The sequence below is a fragment of the Antrostomus carolinensis genome, unplaced genomic scaffold (genome assembly GCF_000700745.2).
Source record: "Antrostomus carolinensis isolate BGI_N321 unplaced genomic scaffold, ASM70074v2 scaffold25243, whole genome shotgun sequence".
Classification (NCBI taxonomy): domain Eukaryota; kingdom Metazoa; phylum Chordata; class Aves; order Caprimulgiformes; family Caprimulgidae; genus Antrostomus; species Antrostomus carolinensis.
Window position 1 is genome coordinate 1 of NW_010307832.1, and position 13119 is coordinate 13119.

Consider the following 13119-nt stretch of genomic DNA (forward strand, 5'->3'; position numbering starts at 1 on the left):
CTCACCACCAAGAGGGTGTTATTAGTGTGGAGGGTGTGCAGGGGCTCCGCTCTGCTTGCAGGAGGGTGGCCAGGGCTGTGCAGATCCACGCTCCAGCTCTACCTGCTGGTAAAGGGTCTCATCCCGAGTTACTGTTGGATTGAACGTTGGCAAAATCATAGAATATAATCAGAGTGGGTGGAAAAAGACCTTTAGGATCATTGAGTCCAACCATAAACCAAACACTACTAATTCCACCTCTTAAACCATGTCCCTTATCCTGTGTTTCTTTCCTTTTCTAGTAAGGGAACAGCTGAAAGAGCTCACCAAACAATATGAGAAGTCAGAAAATGATCTCAAGGCCTTGCAGAGTGTTGGGCAGGTACGTAAAACCAAGGAGGTCAGAGCAACCTGTGGTAGTGGTTGACATTGAACTTACCTGGAAGTAGCATTTAAGTCCATTTTTGATATAGAGAAAGAGTGAGCAGAATACAGCTACAGAAACATCTTGCTGTCAGGAACAGACCCACCAATTTATAGATTAGAGAGTTTTTCTGTGTTTGTCCTGGGTGGCAGAGCTGTGTTAAAGAAATAAAAGTGCTGGCAAGCAGTGTGAAGCAGGAGAAAGAATTTCAAAGCAGAGAGTCATCTTCCACGTCCTGAAACACACGTTAAATGTTGTTTTGCAGTGGTAATTTATCTGTAGGCTAATACTGTATTCATTCTTTTGCAGATTGTCGGTGAGGTTCTCAAACAGCTAACAGAAGAGAAATGTAAGTGTATTGGACTGTTACATTCTTGGAAATCTTGAAAATAAGCTTTTGTAGTTAAAATCTGGCTAAAGATTTGGAGGAGTAAAGAATTAAGAGTATTGGTGATCCGAGTATTGGCAGAATCTACAGGTTGCCAAAGAAAGTTGTGTCTGCTCCTCCCTGGAAGTGTTGAAGGCCAGGCTGGATGAGGCTTTGAGCAACCTGGTCTAGTGGAAGGTGTCCCTGCTGCTGGCAGGGGGGTTGGGACTGGATGAGCTTTAAGGTCCCTTCCAACCCAAACCATTCCATGATGATTCTATGAAAAATACCACATACTGGGTGGTTCAGAAACATAAATCAGGGCAGTGAATCAAGTAAATTTGATTTTTTTTTTTTCTTTGCTCTTTTCTCTCCAGTCATTGTGAAGGCTACAAATGGACCGAGATATGTGGTTGGCTGTCGTCGTCAGGTAACTGATCTATGTGAATATTCATGAAAAGAATTTGCTTTGCTCTTGAATATTAACGTTGCTTTTCATCACCTGGGTCCTTAGCAGAATTAACTATTTTCATCTTTAAGGTGTATATGGCTATTCTGTACTGGTATCTGCTTGCTCTCTCCCTTTGTAGCTGGTAGGAGTGTAACTTTCTAGTCAAGATGAAGCAGTCCAAAACATTCCTGGAACCTTGCCTGTGTTTTATTCTTTTCATTGAGTTCAAGCTCAATCTCTCTGCCTGATTTTGAACTCTCTGAAAATTAATCAGCACTATGAAGATTAATCAGTTGTGTAAGGTCTCCCTTGTTATGTTGTGAACACAGCATGTGACCTTTACTGTCATAGTGCTGAGCTTTAGATTTAATGTTCTATAACTATATATCTTTATGTATTTTTTCTGATGTTTGTGCACTCCAATTCTAGTAGGCAAAGCCCCTGTTCTAAACACTTGGAGGGATTTTTATTTGTCTTTAATGATCTTGAAAAAAGCCTTGCCACTTCTGATCTGTGAGACAACAGCTTTTTTTACCAAATTCTATAAAAGTTACACACTTTAATACAAAACCTTGTTTACAGCATAATCCACCTTCTGCTATAGACAGCAAGAACCCCTGGAGGTACTCTTTGCTTTCTATTTTTATACAAAAATATAAGTGATGTAGTGCACCAGGGTTTAAAAATTGCTTGTTAGTTGATTGAGCACTGAATGTGACCCACTTACAGTAATTAAAACCCATAGATTGGGCTGTTCCTTACCAAAGCTGACTGTTAAATAGGAACCACAGTACTTAGTGAACGTGTTCTGTGACTGCAGAGCCACTGGGGGAGCAAAAGTGAATCTCTAGTTAAATTTTCTAACACTCATCCATGATTTTGAGACATGGAGGCAAAGAAGAATATGTATGAAATGTGAGAGTGGAGAATATCTCTGAACAGAGAGTAGTGACCCTAGGGAGGGAACACGTATCCTCAGAAGGCAGCAGCATAGTTATTTTAATGCACAAATAAGTGTCAGATCTTTTAACAGCTGTGAGCTCTTGGTGCCTCTGGAACTAATTCCTCTCAGGTAACTGCAGTTGGGCTTTTACCACATTGTGATTGTAGCATCTTCTCCTGTGTTATGGAAATTGTGAAAAACAGAAATTCCTTCAGTAAAAGGAGCAGGGATGTGGTATTGATGTTAGAATTGGCTTTTCTTTGTCTTTCTGAAGAGAAACAGATCTTATAGCGGCCTTCCAGTACCTGCAGGGCCTACAAGAAAGCTGGGGAGGGACGTTTTATAAGGGCCGTTAATGACAAAACAAGGGGTGATGGCTTGAAACTGGCAGAGGGGAGATGGAGATTAGATGTGAGGAGGAAATACTTTGGTGTGAAGGTGGTGAGCCAGTGTCCCAGGTTGGCCAGAGAAGCTGTGGCTGCTCCTCCCTGGAAGTGTTGAAGGCCAGGTTGGATGAGGCTTTGAGCAACCTGGTCTAGTGGAAGGTGTCCCTGCTGCTGGCAGGGGGGTTGGGACTGGATGAGCTTTAAGGTCCCTTCCAACCCAAACCAGTCTGTGATTCTATGTTTATTACAGAATTTTGAACTTAGAGGCACATGAGCTGGTCTCGAGGCTCTGTGTTGATAACAGAGATAAATGCTAAGGAGGAGGTTGTGCTTGGATGAGCCCAGCATTGCAGCACGTATTTTCAGGTTTATTCTTCAGTAAAACACAAATCTTAAAAGATCCTCGATTTTATACCAGAAAAAAAAACATTTCCATTATTGTTTTCAAAATGTCAAAATATCAAGGCAAATCATTTCCCATGGAGTGTTTCAGAGAGTAGAAGACCTAGTTTTTAACCAAAGGCCTTGTGACCATGCTGCTGAGGAAGGAGAGTGACGCTGTTTAAATTGAAACAAAATTACTTCCCTATCTAAAGTGCATTTCCTAAAGAATTCAAGGTCAAGTAGTTTCTCTTTGTTTTCTTCTCGCTGCAGAATAACTTAAATCTATTGGGCTGTGTTGAATCTGACAGACTTTCAAGCTTTTTTTTCTTAACATTAGGCAGCTGGAAAGAGGTTTTAGGAGTAACCCCAGTAAGGGAGGAGTGACAGCTTGATCCTGAACAGCAGTAGAGACTGAAGAGCCCACGTGGGCAGGGGACCTTCCAAATCCCCCAACGAGGGTGATGGGAAGCTTCAGGCAGTGCTTACAACTTGAAGTCCTTGTTATTCAGGTGCCATGGTGGTAAAGCTCAGAATAAACAGGTTTTATATTCTTGCAATGTGGATTGAGTACCTCCTGGGATTTTTGTTTTGTTTTTAAAAAACAAGATCAAAAGATTTAAAAAAAAGATAAAAAAGATAAAATATTTCTTATCTTTTTTAAAAAAAGATAAGAAATTGAAGTGGCAAGGTAGTTTCTCTGATCATTGTTCAAGGTTGTGTTGTGTGAGAGGTGACACTGCTCTTCTATAGACTAGGTTTGTTAAAAACAAGGTGAGAAACACAAGTTAGTAGTTTTAGTCCCAGCAGAAATTAGCAGGTTGTACTGGAATAGGACTGCTAATGGGTTTTAAAAAAATCCCATATAAATGGAGTAAGCAGACAAAAACTGCTGAGGCAGATGAGTAGGGCATCTGAGGTAAGTGATAGCAAAAGAATAACAACTGGAACACCTGACTGAAGAAAATGTGCAAATTATTGGAGACAGTAGGTTAGGAACATCTATTCCCCTTTTCTGTCAGTCCAGAAATGAGAAAGTCATTGAGTAGAAGGTGGCAAATTTGAAATCAAATTGGCAAGCTGTTCCCTGTGTCCTTAAAGGAGGATTGCTTGTTCTGAAACATCTGGGTCTGTCTTGTGTCGAGGAGAGGGGAGGATTAGATCTCCCACTAATCCAGTCAGATTGACAGCAGTTTAAAAAAAAAAAATAATCATAATTACAGTATTTGTTTTCAAAAGTGGCAGATGTAAGTTAATGACTTGCTGCTCAAGATCTAGTTCAGCGTTAACAAGAATTCTTCCCGTGGTCTTGTTGAGCTTTGCTGGTGTCCAGTTATGAAAACCAACAGGTTCATTGATCTAGGCCAGCTCCTGGATTGCTTCTCCTGAAGATCCTGTTCCCATGAAACAGTGGGCCAGCTTTTTCCCAGTTTAAGAATTCCCAAAGAATGGTGGCAATGAGGACACAGTGGTTACTAAACAAGCTGCTTGGCCTGTAGCTCAGCAGCCTTGTTTTCTTCTTGCATGTGACTGAGCAAGAGTGCAAGCTCCAGTAAACATCTTGGCTAAAACCAAACGTGGTTTTGGATCGTGGTTCTAATAGAAATATCTTCTTTGTGACTAGCTTGACAAAAGTAAGCTGAAGCCAGGGACAAGAGTTGCTCTGGATATGACCACTCTGACTATTATGAGGTAGGTTTCTGCTCTACAGCTGCTCTTCTGCTCATCCTATAAAGGAAGGGGGGGGGAATAATGATCTGAATAGGTTACACACAGGTTTGAATAATCACTTCTGTAATATTTTGTAAATGTTTTCTAGAAAGCAGTGCTTAAGTAAGGACAGTTCCTTTGAGGGAAGACTTATGTGTCTCATATCTAATTTAAAAAAGAAATTGGTGTTCTTTAAAAAAAATCAGTTACAAAAAAAATCAGTTACAATCAGCATTTTCAGCAGTTTTTTAAGGTGTTGGTTGGTTGGTTGGTTGAAGACTCAAAAAGGTTTTGCTAGGTTTGGGGTTTTTTGGGTTGGGTTTTTATTTTTTCAATACACTATCTTGTTATCAAGGTGGGAGGAGTAGAAATCATTTTCATACTTGCTCTGAAATTTACTACAATAACTTTATGGATGTGTCAGCACAGTGACAAATGTCTACTCTTAACTCTTCATTCCAGATATTTGCCAAGGGAAGTGGATCCACTGGTTTATAATATGTCTCATGAAGATCCAGGGGATGTTTCATATTCTGAGATTGGAGGGTTGTCAGAACAAATCAGAGAGCTGCGAGAGGTATCCGAGGATCTCAGAAATGTTTATCAAATTGTGGGATGTGTTCTGAGTGAAGTTTTTCAGTGAAAAAAAATCTCCTCTTGTTGTTTGTCCTGAACAATCACGAGACAGGCTGTTAAAGGATCCTATCAGATGAGTGTTTTCCATGTTTCATTAACTCAGACTACTCAAAAGTAACTTCTTAAGTGTTGTTTATGTGTTTTCTAGCTTTGTAGTTGTCTCTGTGGCAAACAGCAGTGTGATTGCGGGGTTCTGGTGCGCTTATACTGAAGTCATCCTGGTGGTTTGGGCATCAGTGCTGCAGGCTGTGCGAGCCTGCCTGAGAAAACTGGGTTAGAATTTACTGGATGAGAGTAGGTTGAGATGAGATGTGAGGAAGAAATTGTTTGGTGTGAGGGTGGTGAGACAGTGTCCCAGGTTGGCCAGAGAAGCTGTGGCTGCTCCTCCCTGGAAGTGTTGAAGGCCAGGTTGGATGAGGCTTTGAGCAACCTGGTCTAGTGGAAGGTGTCCCTGCTGCTGGCAGGGGGGTTGAAACTGGATGAGCTTTCAGGTCCCTTCCAACCCAAACCATTCTGATAATTCTATTGTTACAGAAGCCTGGATTTAGATTAAAAAAAAGGAAATCCCCTGAAGAAGAGTATTTGAAGGATCCAAGACCCTTTAGGCTAAGGGAGTGCTATAAAGTCAAGTGGGAGGGTGTAGTTAGGATTGATAACCAACAAACAAAACTTGAATTTTGCACAACTGATAGAATGGCTGTGGGTAGTGGTATTGTGACAACAGCAAAACATGGTTTGAGCAAAGAGCATCAAGAGAAAAAAGCCATTGCAGAGCTGCAGTCTGAGCAACAAGGGCAGGATTTGGTGGATTGATCTGTTGAGCAATCTGACAGAACAATCTGACATTTCCTTATTTACCTTTATGTTTCTCACACAAAATACGTTGCACAGATAAAGAACACAGGTATTTGTCAGATGGGCTGGCAGGTGAACCATTACCTTCCTGTGACTGACTGCTGATTTATTTTAAAACTCAATCTCTGATTGTTTATCTGTCTCTTCACAGGTAATAGAATTGCCACTTACAAACCCAGAATTATTCCAGCGTGTGGGGATTATACCTCCAAAAGGCTGCTTGCTTTACGGCCCCCCTGGTGAGTCTCATGAAAGGGTGAGGGATGCCGAGTTGTCACTCACAAACTGTGACAGTGACATTGTTTGTTTCTTTTTCTTCTTTTTTTAATTGTTTTTAAAGTCCCTAGCATGCAATCCTGGGTTACTAGTTAAACACCTTCAATCTCTTGTCTGTCCAGGTACAGGGAAAACACTTTTGGCAAGAGCTGTTGCTAGCCAGCTTGATTGCAACTTCCTAAAGGTAGGGTGGTTTTATTCTTGCACTCACAGACGTGCTGAATCTGTTTCCACTCCAGTCTCTTAGTTCACGTGTCTTTTGCCTTTTCAAAAGGTGGTGTCGAGTTCGATAGTGGACAAGTACATCGGTGAAAGCGCTCGACTGATCAGAGAGATGTTCAATTATGCCAGAGATCATCAGCCATGTATCATTTTCATGGATGAGATAGATGCTATTGGTAAGTCTGATGGCCTGGAGGATGGCTGGAGTCTCCTTTTGATACTGAAATTAGCTATAAAGCTACAGTCTCTCCTCTCAAAAGAGTGTGCCTGCATGTTTGTTCAGAAGAAACAATAGGACAAGTGGTTCAGCTTCCTCCTGGAGCTATTACAGCTGGTTTTGAACTATTCCTGTTTGTATCTGGCTTGGATATTTTTGACTATATGAAAAAGCATTTTTAAATGTGTGCATTAAACTCTTTAAATACCTTCTAATACCACCCACCTTCCCCCCACTTTAAAAAGGATACCTGATTGTCTTCAGACTTAGTATTATGTGGAGGTAAAAATAAAGTACTATAACTTAGGAGTTTGGTGTGCTGCAGGTGGTCGCCGTTTTTCTGAAGGGACCTCAGCTGATAGAGAAATTCAGAGGACTCTGATGGAGGTGAGTGTCTAAACCCTGACTGAGCACTGTACAAATGGGAATTGTTACGCCACGATCCGGCTTGGTAGAACTTTTTCTGAGTTAACAATCCTAAGCCAAAAGTTCCTTACAAAAGGCAGCTGCACAAATGGATAATTCAACTTGGAGACTAATTGAAAGAATCTTTAAAATTGAGATATTTTCTCTTCTTACCGTGACTTGACTTTGCTGCTCCTTACTGCATCTTCTCTAGAGGTTTGGAAGTCTTCCTCCTTTAAGAGGGGAAGGCAGAGCTTGTCTCTTTTAGTCCCAAAGACATTTACTCTATAAAATTCTAGAACTGTTTGATTTTCAAAACTAGGAAACTAGGAGGGAGAAGCAGTTGTATTTATTTATTTCTATACTAATTACTTTGGTAAACTGGGTGGTGTGAAGAGAATTTTAAAACCACTGGTGACACTTAAGAATTCTGAAGCTAATGAGACACTTTATTGGCTTATGTTTGCAAACAGTTTGCCTGGTTCAAAATAATGTACGTGCCTTACATAAAGAATGAAATCCCTGTGATCAAAGAGCGAGGAACTTTGAATCTCTGCAATGAAATGTCTTCATTTGTGTGTATTAGTATTCTAGAGGGTCTTCTCCAAGTCTAATTTGAATGTCCTGGACTGAGTGCAGTACAATCAAGATGTGTCAGCCAGCCGTTGGCTCCTGTAGTACTTGCACTGTTTTCATTGCTTTATTTTTTTAGCCAAGTCTTTCACGTTTCAGTTCTGCTTTGCTCTGTGTTTTTTATTCCGGGCAAAGCATTTTCAGTGTCTGTCCTTTACTGCTTATAGAACATGCAGGGAGCTGTGGCCTTTCATTAGGTGGCTTGTAGCATTTTTTTTTTTCTGATTTATCTTTACTGCTTTTACATCTTTATGAAAATACTTCCACAGAAAATTAAGTACAACAGATCACACTAGGAAAGTTTTGGATTGTTTCAAACCAAAATTCTGTTTTCTATTAGTTATTGAATCAGATGGATGGATTTGATACTCTGCACAGAGTTAAAATGATCATGGCTACTAACAGACCAGATACTCTGGATCCTGCACTCCTGCGACCTGGAAGACTGGATAGAAAAATCCGTGAGTTCCTACTTCCCAGTGGCCAAAAGGAGAATATGATCCCTGTGAATTGTGGTTTTCTCTTTTTATTAAAGCTATAATTCCTTCTAGATATTGATCTACCAAATGAACAAGCCAGATTAGACATTTTGAAGATTCATGCAGGTCCTATCACTAAACATGGTGAAATAGGTAAGTAGGAAACTACCTGGATATCCTTCCTACTTCTGTTTGTACAAATGTGCGGAGGGTGAGTTGTTACGCTGACTCTGCCCTTCCAATTCCTACCCTTACACCAGCCACACAACTTCCCCTCTCTCAGAATTCTGTTTATTTTTAATGCATCCTGAATTGAGTTGTTGCCAAGTCTTCCTTTGCAAAAGAAAACTGAATATAAACCCTTGGAGCACAGACATAAACTGGATGATCAACATGGTTCTCATCAGGTAGTTTCCTCTTTCTAAAGGAACAGCTCAGTGCAAGTAAACAGCATTTTCATTAGCCCCCCAAGAGAGAAAAATTGTTATTGCAGAAGTCTGAAAACAATCAATCTTTAAAAGCTGTAGGGAGACTGACTTTGGAGTTTGGAGATGGCATAATGAAAACCTTGTTGTCTTGAAACAAAGCTTGTCCTTGGTTCATGGTGTAGAGAGCTCTCTCCAGAGCCTAAGAGGGAGAAGGTAAATTAGGGAAGGTTCATTTAGTGAGTGTGTTACTCTGAGCTGACCAGAGTCTTAGTTTCACAGAGACACTTCAGAGCTTTCCTCAAGAAAACAGTGATTGTGATTTGCCTTTAAAAAGATGTTGGCTGCCTTTGATTTCAGTAAAGCCCCACAGACCCTGCCTGCTTGTTCCCCGCCCGTGCAGCCCGCCCCCGCCTCTTTGCTGACACCAGCTATTCATACAGCACCGGCTGGATGGTGGAACTGATCCCCTTCACCATCTGGCTGCATAAACAGCTGCAGCTCAATAGAGGGGGCGGCTCTGGAGTGGGGAATGAGCTGGGGGAGGGTGAGAGGGATGAGGATTGCCTTTCTTAGCAGCAGTGTTGGCTTCAACACACCACTGTAGTCTTAAGATGGAGAAGAAGCTCCAAAGCAAATTGTGAACCTGAGGTACAGTACTTCATCCTTTTTCTCCATGTCTTTGGGCACTGGAGTGGAAGTAGGGTGGGATCATTCCACCATTTAGCAAGGTGAACTGTCAGATGGGTACCAGCTCAGTTTCTGAATGTGATGTGGGAAGAATGTGTTGCTCAGCTTTGAGATCCTGAAAGGAAGTCCAGGCAGGACTCACTTACCGGCAAGGTGAGGTGTGAATTGCATAAAAATCCTGAGATAATGACCTGTTCCAGGTTCCTTCCCCAGCTCCAGTACTGGAGTCTATTCAAGACTCTAAACTTCACTTTGCAATGTTCACATTGCTTAGTCCTTTGCTTATTTTTTTTAATTTTTACTTTCTAATTCTGAGGACAGTTGTTTATAGCACATTGTGCTACATGGGATTAAAATACAGCTGAAGAATTTTTAATCTGTGGGGTTTTTTTTGATTCTTAAGATGATACCTTTCAGTTCCAATGTTTTGAATTTCATACAGAAGTTAAAACGTTTTGAAAAGTTTTGCAGAAAGTGGATCATATTTTTTTAATAAGCAGCCTTGCAAAAAATGAGAACTTGGAGGTTCAACAGACAGTGTTTTAGAAATTGATTCTAGAAAATATAACTATATCTGCTCTTTTGGTAAATACGTGTGCATAAAATATCAGGCTTACTATATCAGGACATTAAATGACTTTAGTAGATGCAGTTGTTATAAGTGGAGAGGAATTGAGTTATGATCACTTGGAGATAAGTTTTCGGTTTTTTACATAAATTATGATTAGAACATTGACTTGATGTAGCTTTTCTTGCATTTCAGTTGATGCTTGTAACCTCAAGTTAGTAAGTTTGGGATTTAATTCTGTAACATGAGCTTTTGGCTGCAATACATTTCTGTTTTAATGAAAGAGCTGAGACAGCTGATGATTTCACTTAATTTATCAGTCTAGTGGACAGCTGTCTGTTTGCACTGAAATAAAAGTTAAAAGTGTTTCTTTGTTAACTGGAACTGTGTTTCATTTGCATCCATAATGGGAAATGTGAATTTATTTCTAATTGGTATTTTGTGTTTTATGACTAGATTATGAAGCAATTGTGAAGCTTTCAGATGGCTTTAATGGAGCAGACTTGAGAAATGTCTGTACTGAAGCAGGTATTTTCTTAACTCTTCATTTTGATGTGCTAAGACTTGATTAATATTAAACAGTTGAGCTGATTCTCCAATATTTCTATCCTTAGATTAAAATCAGGAGGTCAAAAATGTTCTGTTGGAACACAGAGCTTGTTCACTGATGCTCATTTTTTTGTATCCCTTTCCTAAGGGCTGGGTAGCATTTACTCAATGGAAATGTTGGCACCTGGACAGCAGCAAAATGCCAGAGCAGTTGCATATTTCACAGCGTGTCACGCGTGTCTGGACTGTTAAACATGAGCAGCAGCGTGGTGCTTTGCCTTGCAGAATGGTGGAACACCTTGAACAAAATCTCTTTTCCTTTCTTCCAAGTTTCCTTATGACCTACACAGTCATGCAGAACTCGATTCTTTACATCCTCCCTCTCAGGTTACAGACCTGTTGTCGGGGTACACGCGGTGCAGCTGATGCGTGCAGATCTGCTGTCAGTTAGGAGCAGCAGCGCTGCGTTCACGTGATGTTCCACTGTCCCTGCTGATGTCCCCTGTCAGACACAAGCTGGATCCACACAGTTTTATGTGGATTTGGGCACTGTCCTCTGACATGCGTGGTATAAAAGATCTCTGTAGTTCAGGTTCAGCACAATGGGAGGAAAAAACCAGCCTCTAAGCACTTAGTGGCTGAGTGTTGTGACATCTGTCACACTACCTATAAGAATTAGATACTTCCAGAAACAGCAACAGTCCCCTTTTTTTTCCTTTTTGTGGAGAATCCAAGTCTCTTAGTACCCAATAACTGGAGAGTTAATACTATTTTATGCCTTTTCCACATTATAAATTCCTTGTATGCTTCAGGGCTCTGCTTTCATAGGAAAGCTGAGTGACGCAGTAAATACACACTTGTTTAAAACAAGTTACACATTTCTTAGGGATCACCTAGTTCAGAAAGGTGACCTCATTGAAGGTTACTCCTCTTGCTGACATCCAAGACCTGCGTGTAGAAGTCTACGTGCAGACAGTGTCACTTGGATCCATTTTCACTTATAATTTGAGTGAATAATTAGAGTCCAGCACAGAGCCACGATGATGATGAAGGGAGTGGAGCATCTCCCTGCTGAGGAAAGGCTGAGGGAGCTGGGGCTCTTTAGCTTGGAGAAGAGGAGACTGAGGGGAGACCTCATTAATGTTTATAAATATGTTAAGGGTGAATGTCAGGAGGATGGAGCCAGGCTCTTCTCAGTGATGCCCAGTGGTAGGACAAGGGGCAATGGGTGTGAGCTGGAACACAGGAGGTTCTGCTTAAACTTGAGAAGAAACTTCTTTACAGTGAGGGTGCCAGAGCCCTGGGACAGGCTGCCCAGGGAGGGTGTGGAGTCTCCTTCTCTGGAGACATTCAAGACCCGCCTGGACACCTTCCTGTGTGATCTCATTTAGGTTCCTGCTCTGGCAGGGGGATTGGACTGGATGATCTTTCGAGGTCCCTTCCAATCCCCAACATTCTGTGTGATTCTGTGAATATTTATGTACCATCTTCTCTGTCCCATTGCTGCAAGGAGCACCAACTTATTCTTGCTGTTAAATTATTCTTCACAGGTATGTTTGCGATCCGTGCCGATCATGACTTTGTGGTTCAGGAAGACTTCATGAAAGCTGTTAGAAAAGTGGCTGATTCTAAGAAGCTGGAGTCCAAGCTCGACTACAAACCTGTTTAAATTAACCATATAATTTGTAATTGACTTGCACACGTCATACTGGGTTCATGTATAAAAAGAGAGAAATAATGTAGCTCTTGATTTATTATTGTGTTTGTGTAACATGTAGCTAGTAATTTGGTAACGCTAGTTGCAAGTTGGCTACAGAAGTGTGTTTTCTGTACAATTCTGAAATACAATATTCATTACAGCCCAGGTTAAGTAAAATGTATGGAGATGTATTCTCTTAGCAGTTGTAGTGTGAATTTATAAATGTGCCTGAACGGGTTAGCGGATTTTAAGAAAGTCAGTTTGTTTCTTGACTTTTTATATCAGTACATTTCCTTCCCCGAAACAGTTTATGAATAAAACTTGTTTAAATCTGCTTCTCCTGGTGTACTTTGTCTGTAACTCTTGAAGAGAGTTGAATTATGTGTGTTCAGAATTTGAAGAGCACCTTTTCTCTGGTGTAGGGATTGTATTGGAGTCATGTGCTTTACGTAGGGAATGGAGGCAACCTTTCCCTCACAGGAGGAACAAGTGGTGTTTACTCCTTGGCTGCTGAAGTCTGGGAAGAGGATTTAGCTGAGCTAGCATTTGGCTATTGCAAAAAGTGAACAAGTTTGGGGTTTTTTTTAATGTTTGCTGTCTTCCCTTATTCTGGAAACTCTTATTCTGAATGCCAGTTACAGACAAAAGCATCTAAGTGGAGGTGGAGAAACTGATAGCAGTTTGACATATAAAAGTTTTGATTACTTTGGGGTGGTCAGGGAGATAGGTGAGATAGATTTCCTTTCCAAGTTCCCACTTCAGCTGCTCCATATAGACAGGAACCATCCAATACACTTTGAACCTGTCCTGCTTTAAATGTGTGA

General features: G+C 40.9%; 1 protein-coding gene across 1 annotated transcript; it reads left to right on the forward strand.

Moving 5' to 3' along the window:
• Positions 1 to 287: 287 nt before the first annotated feature.
• On the forward strand, positions 288 to 12632 carry PSMC6 (proteasome 26S subunit, ATPase 6). The gene is made up of 13 exons (XM_010165591.2): positions 288 to 361; positions 713 to 752; positions 1148 to 1200; positions 4556 to 4623; positions 5104 to 5218; positions 6284 to 6371; positions 6531 to 6592; positions 6683 to 6806; positions 7173 to 7234; positions 8226 to 8346; positions 8437 to 8517; positions 10504 to 10575; positions 12147 to 12632. The coding sequence occupies exons 4-13, from the start codon at positions 4601 to 4603 to the stop codon at positions 12263 to 12265; spliced, it is 867 nt and encodes a 288-aa protein (XP_010163893.2). The 5' UTR covers positions 288 to 361; positions 713 to 752; positions 1148 to 1200; positions 4556 to 4600; the 3' UTR covers positions 12266 to 12632.
• Positions 12633 to 13119: the final 487 nt, after the last annotated feature.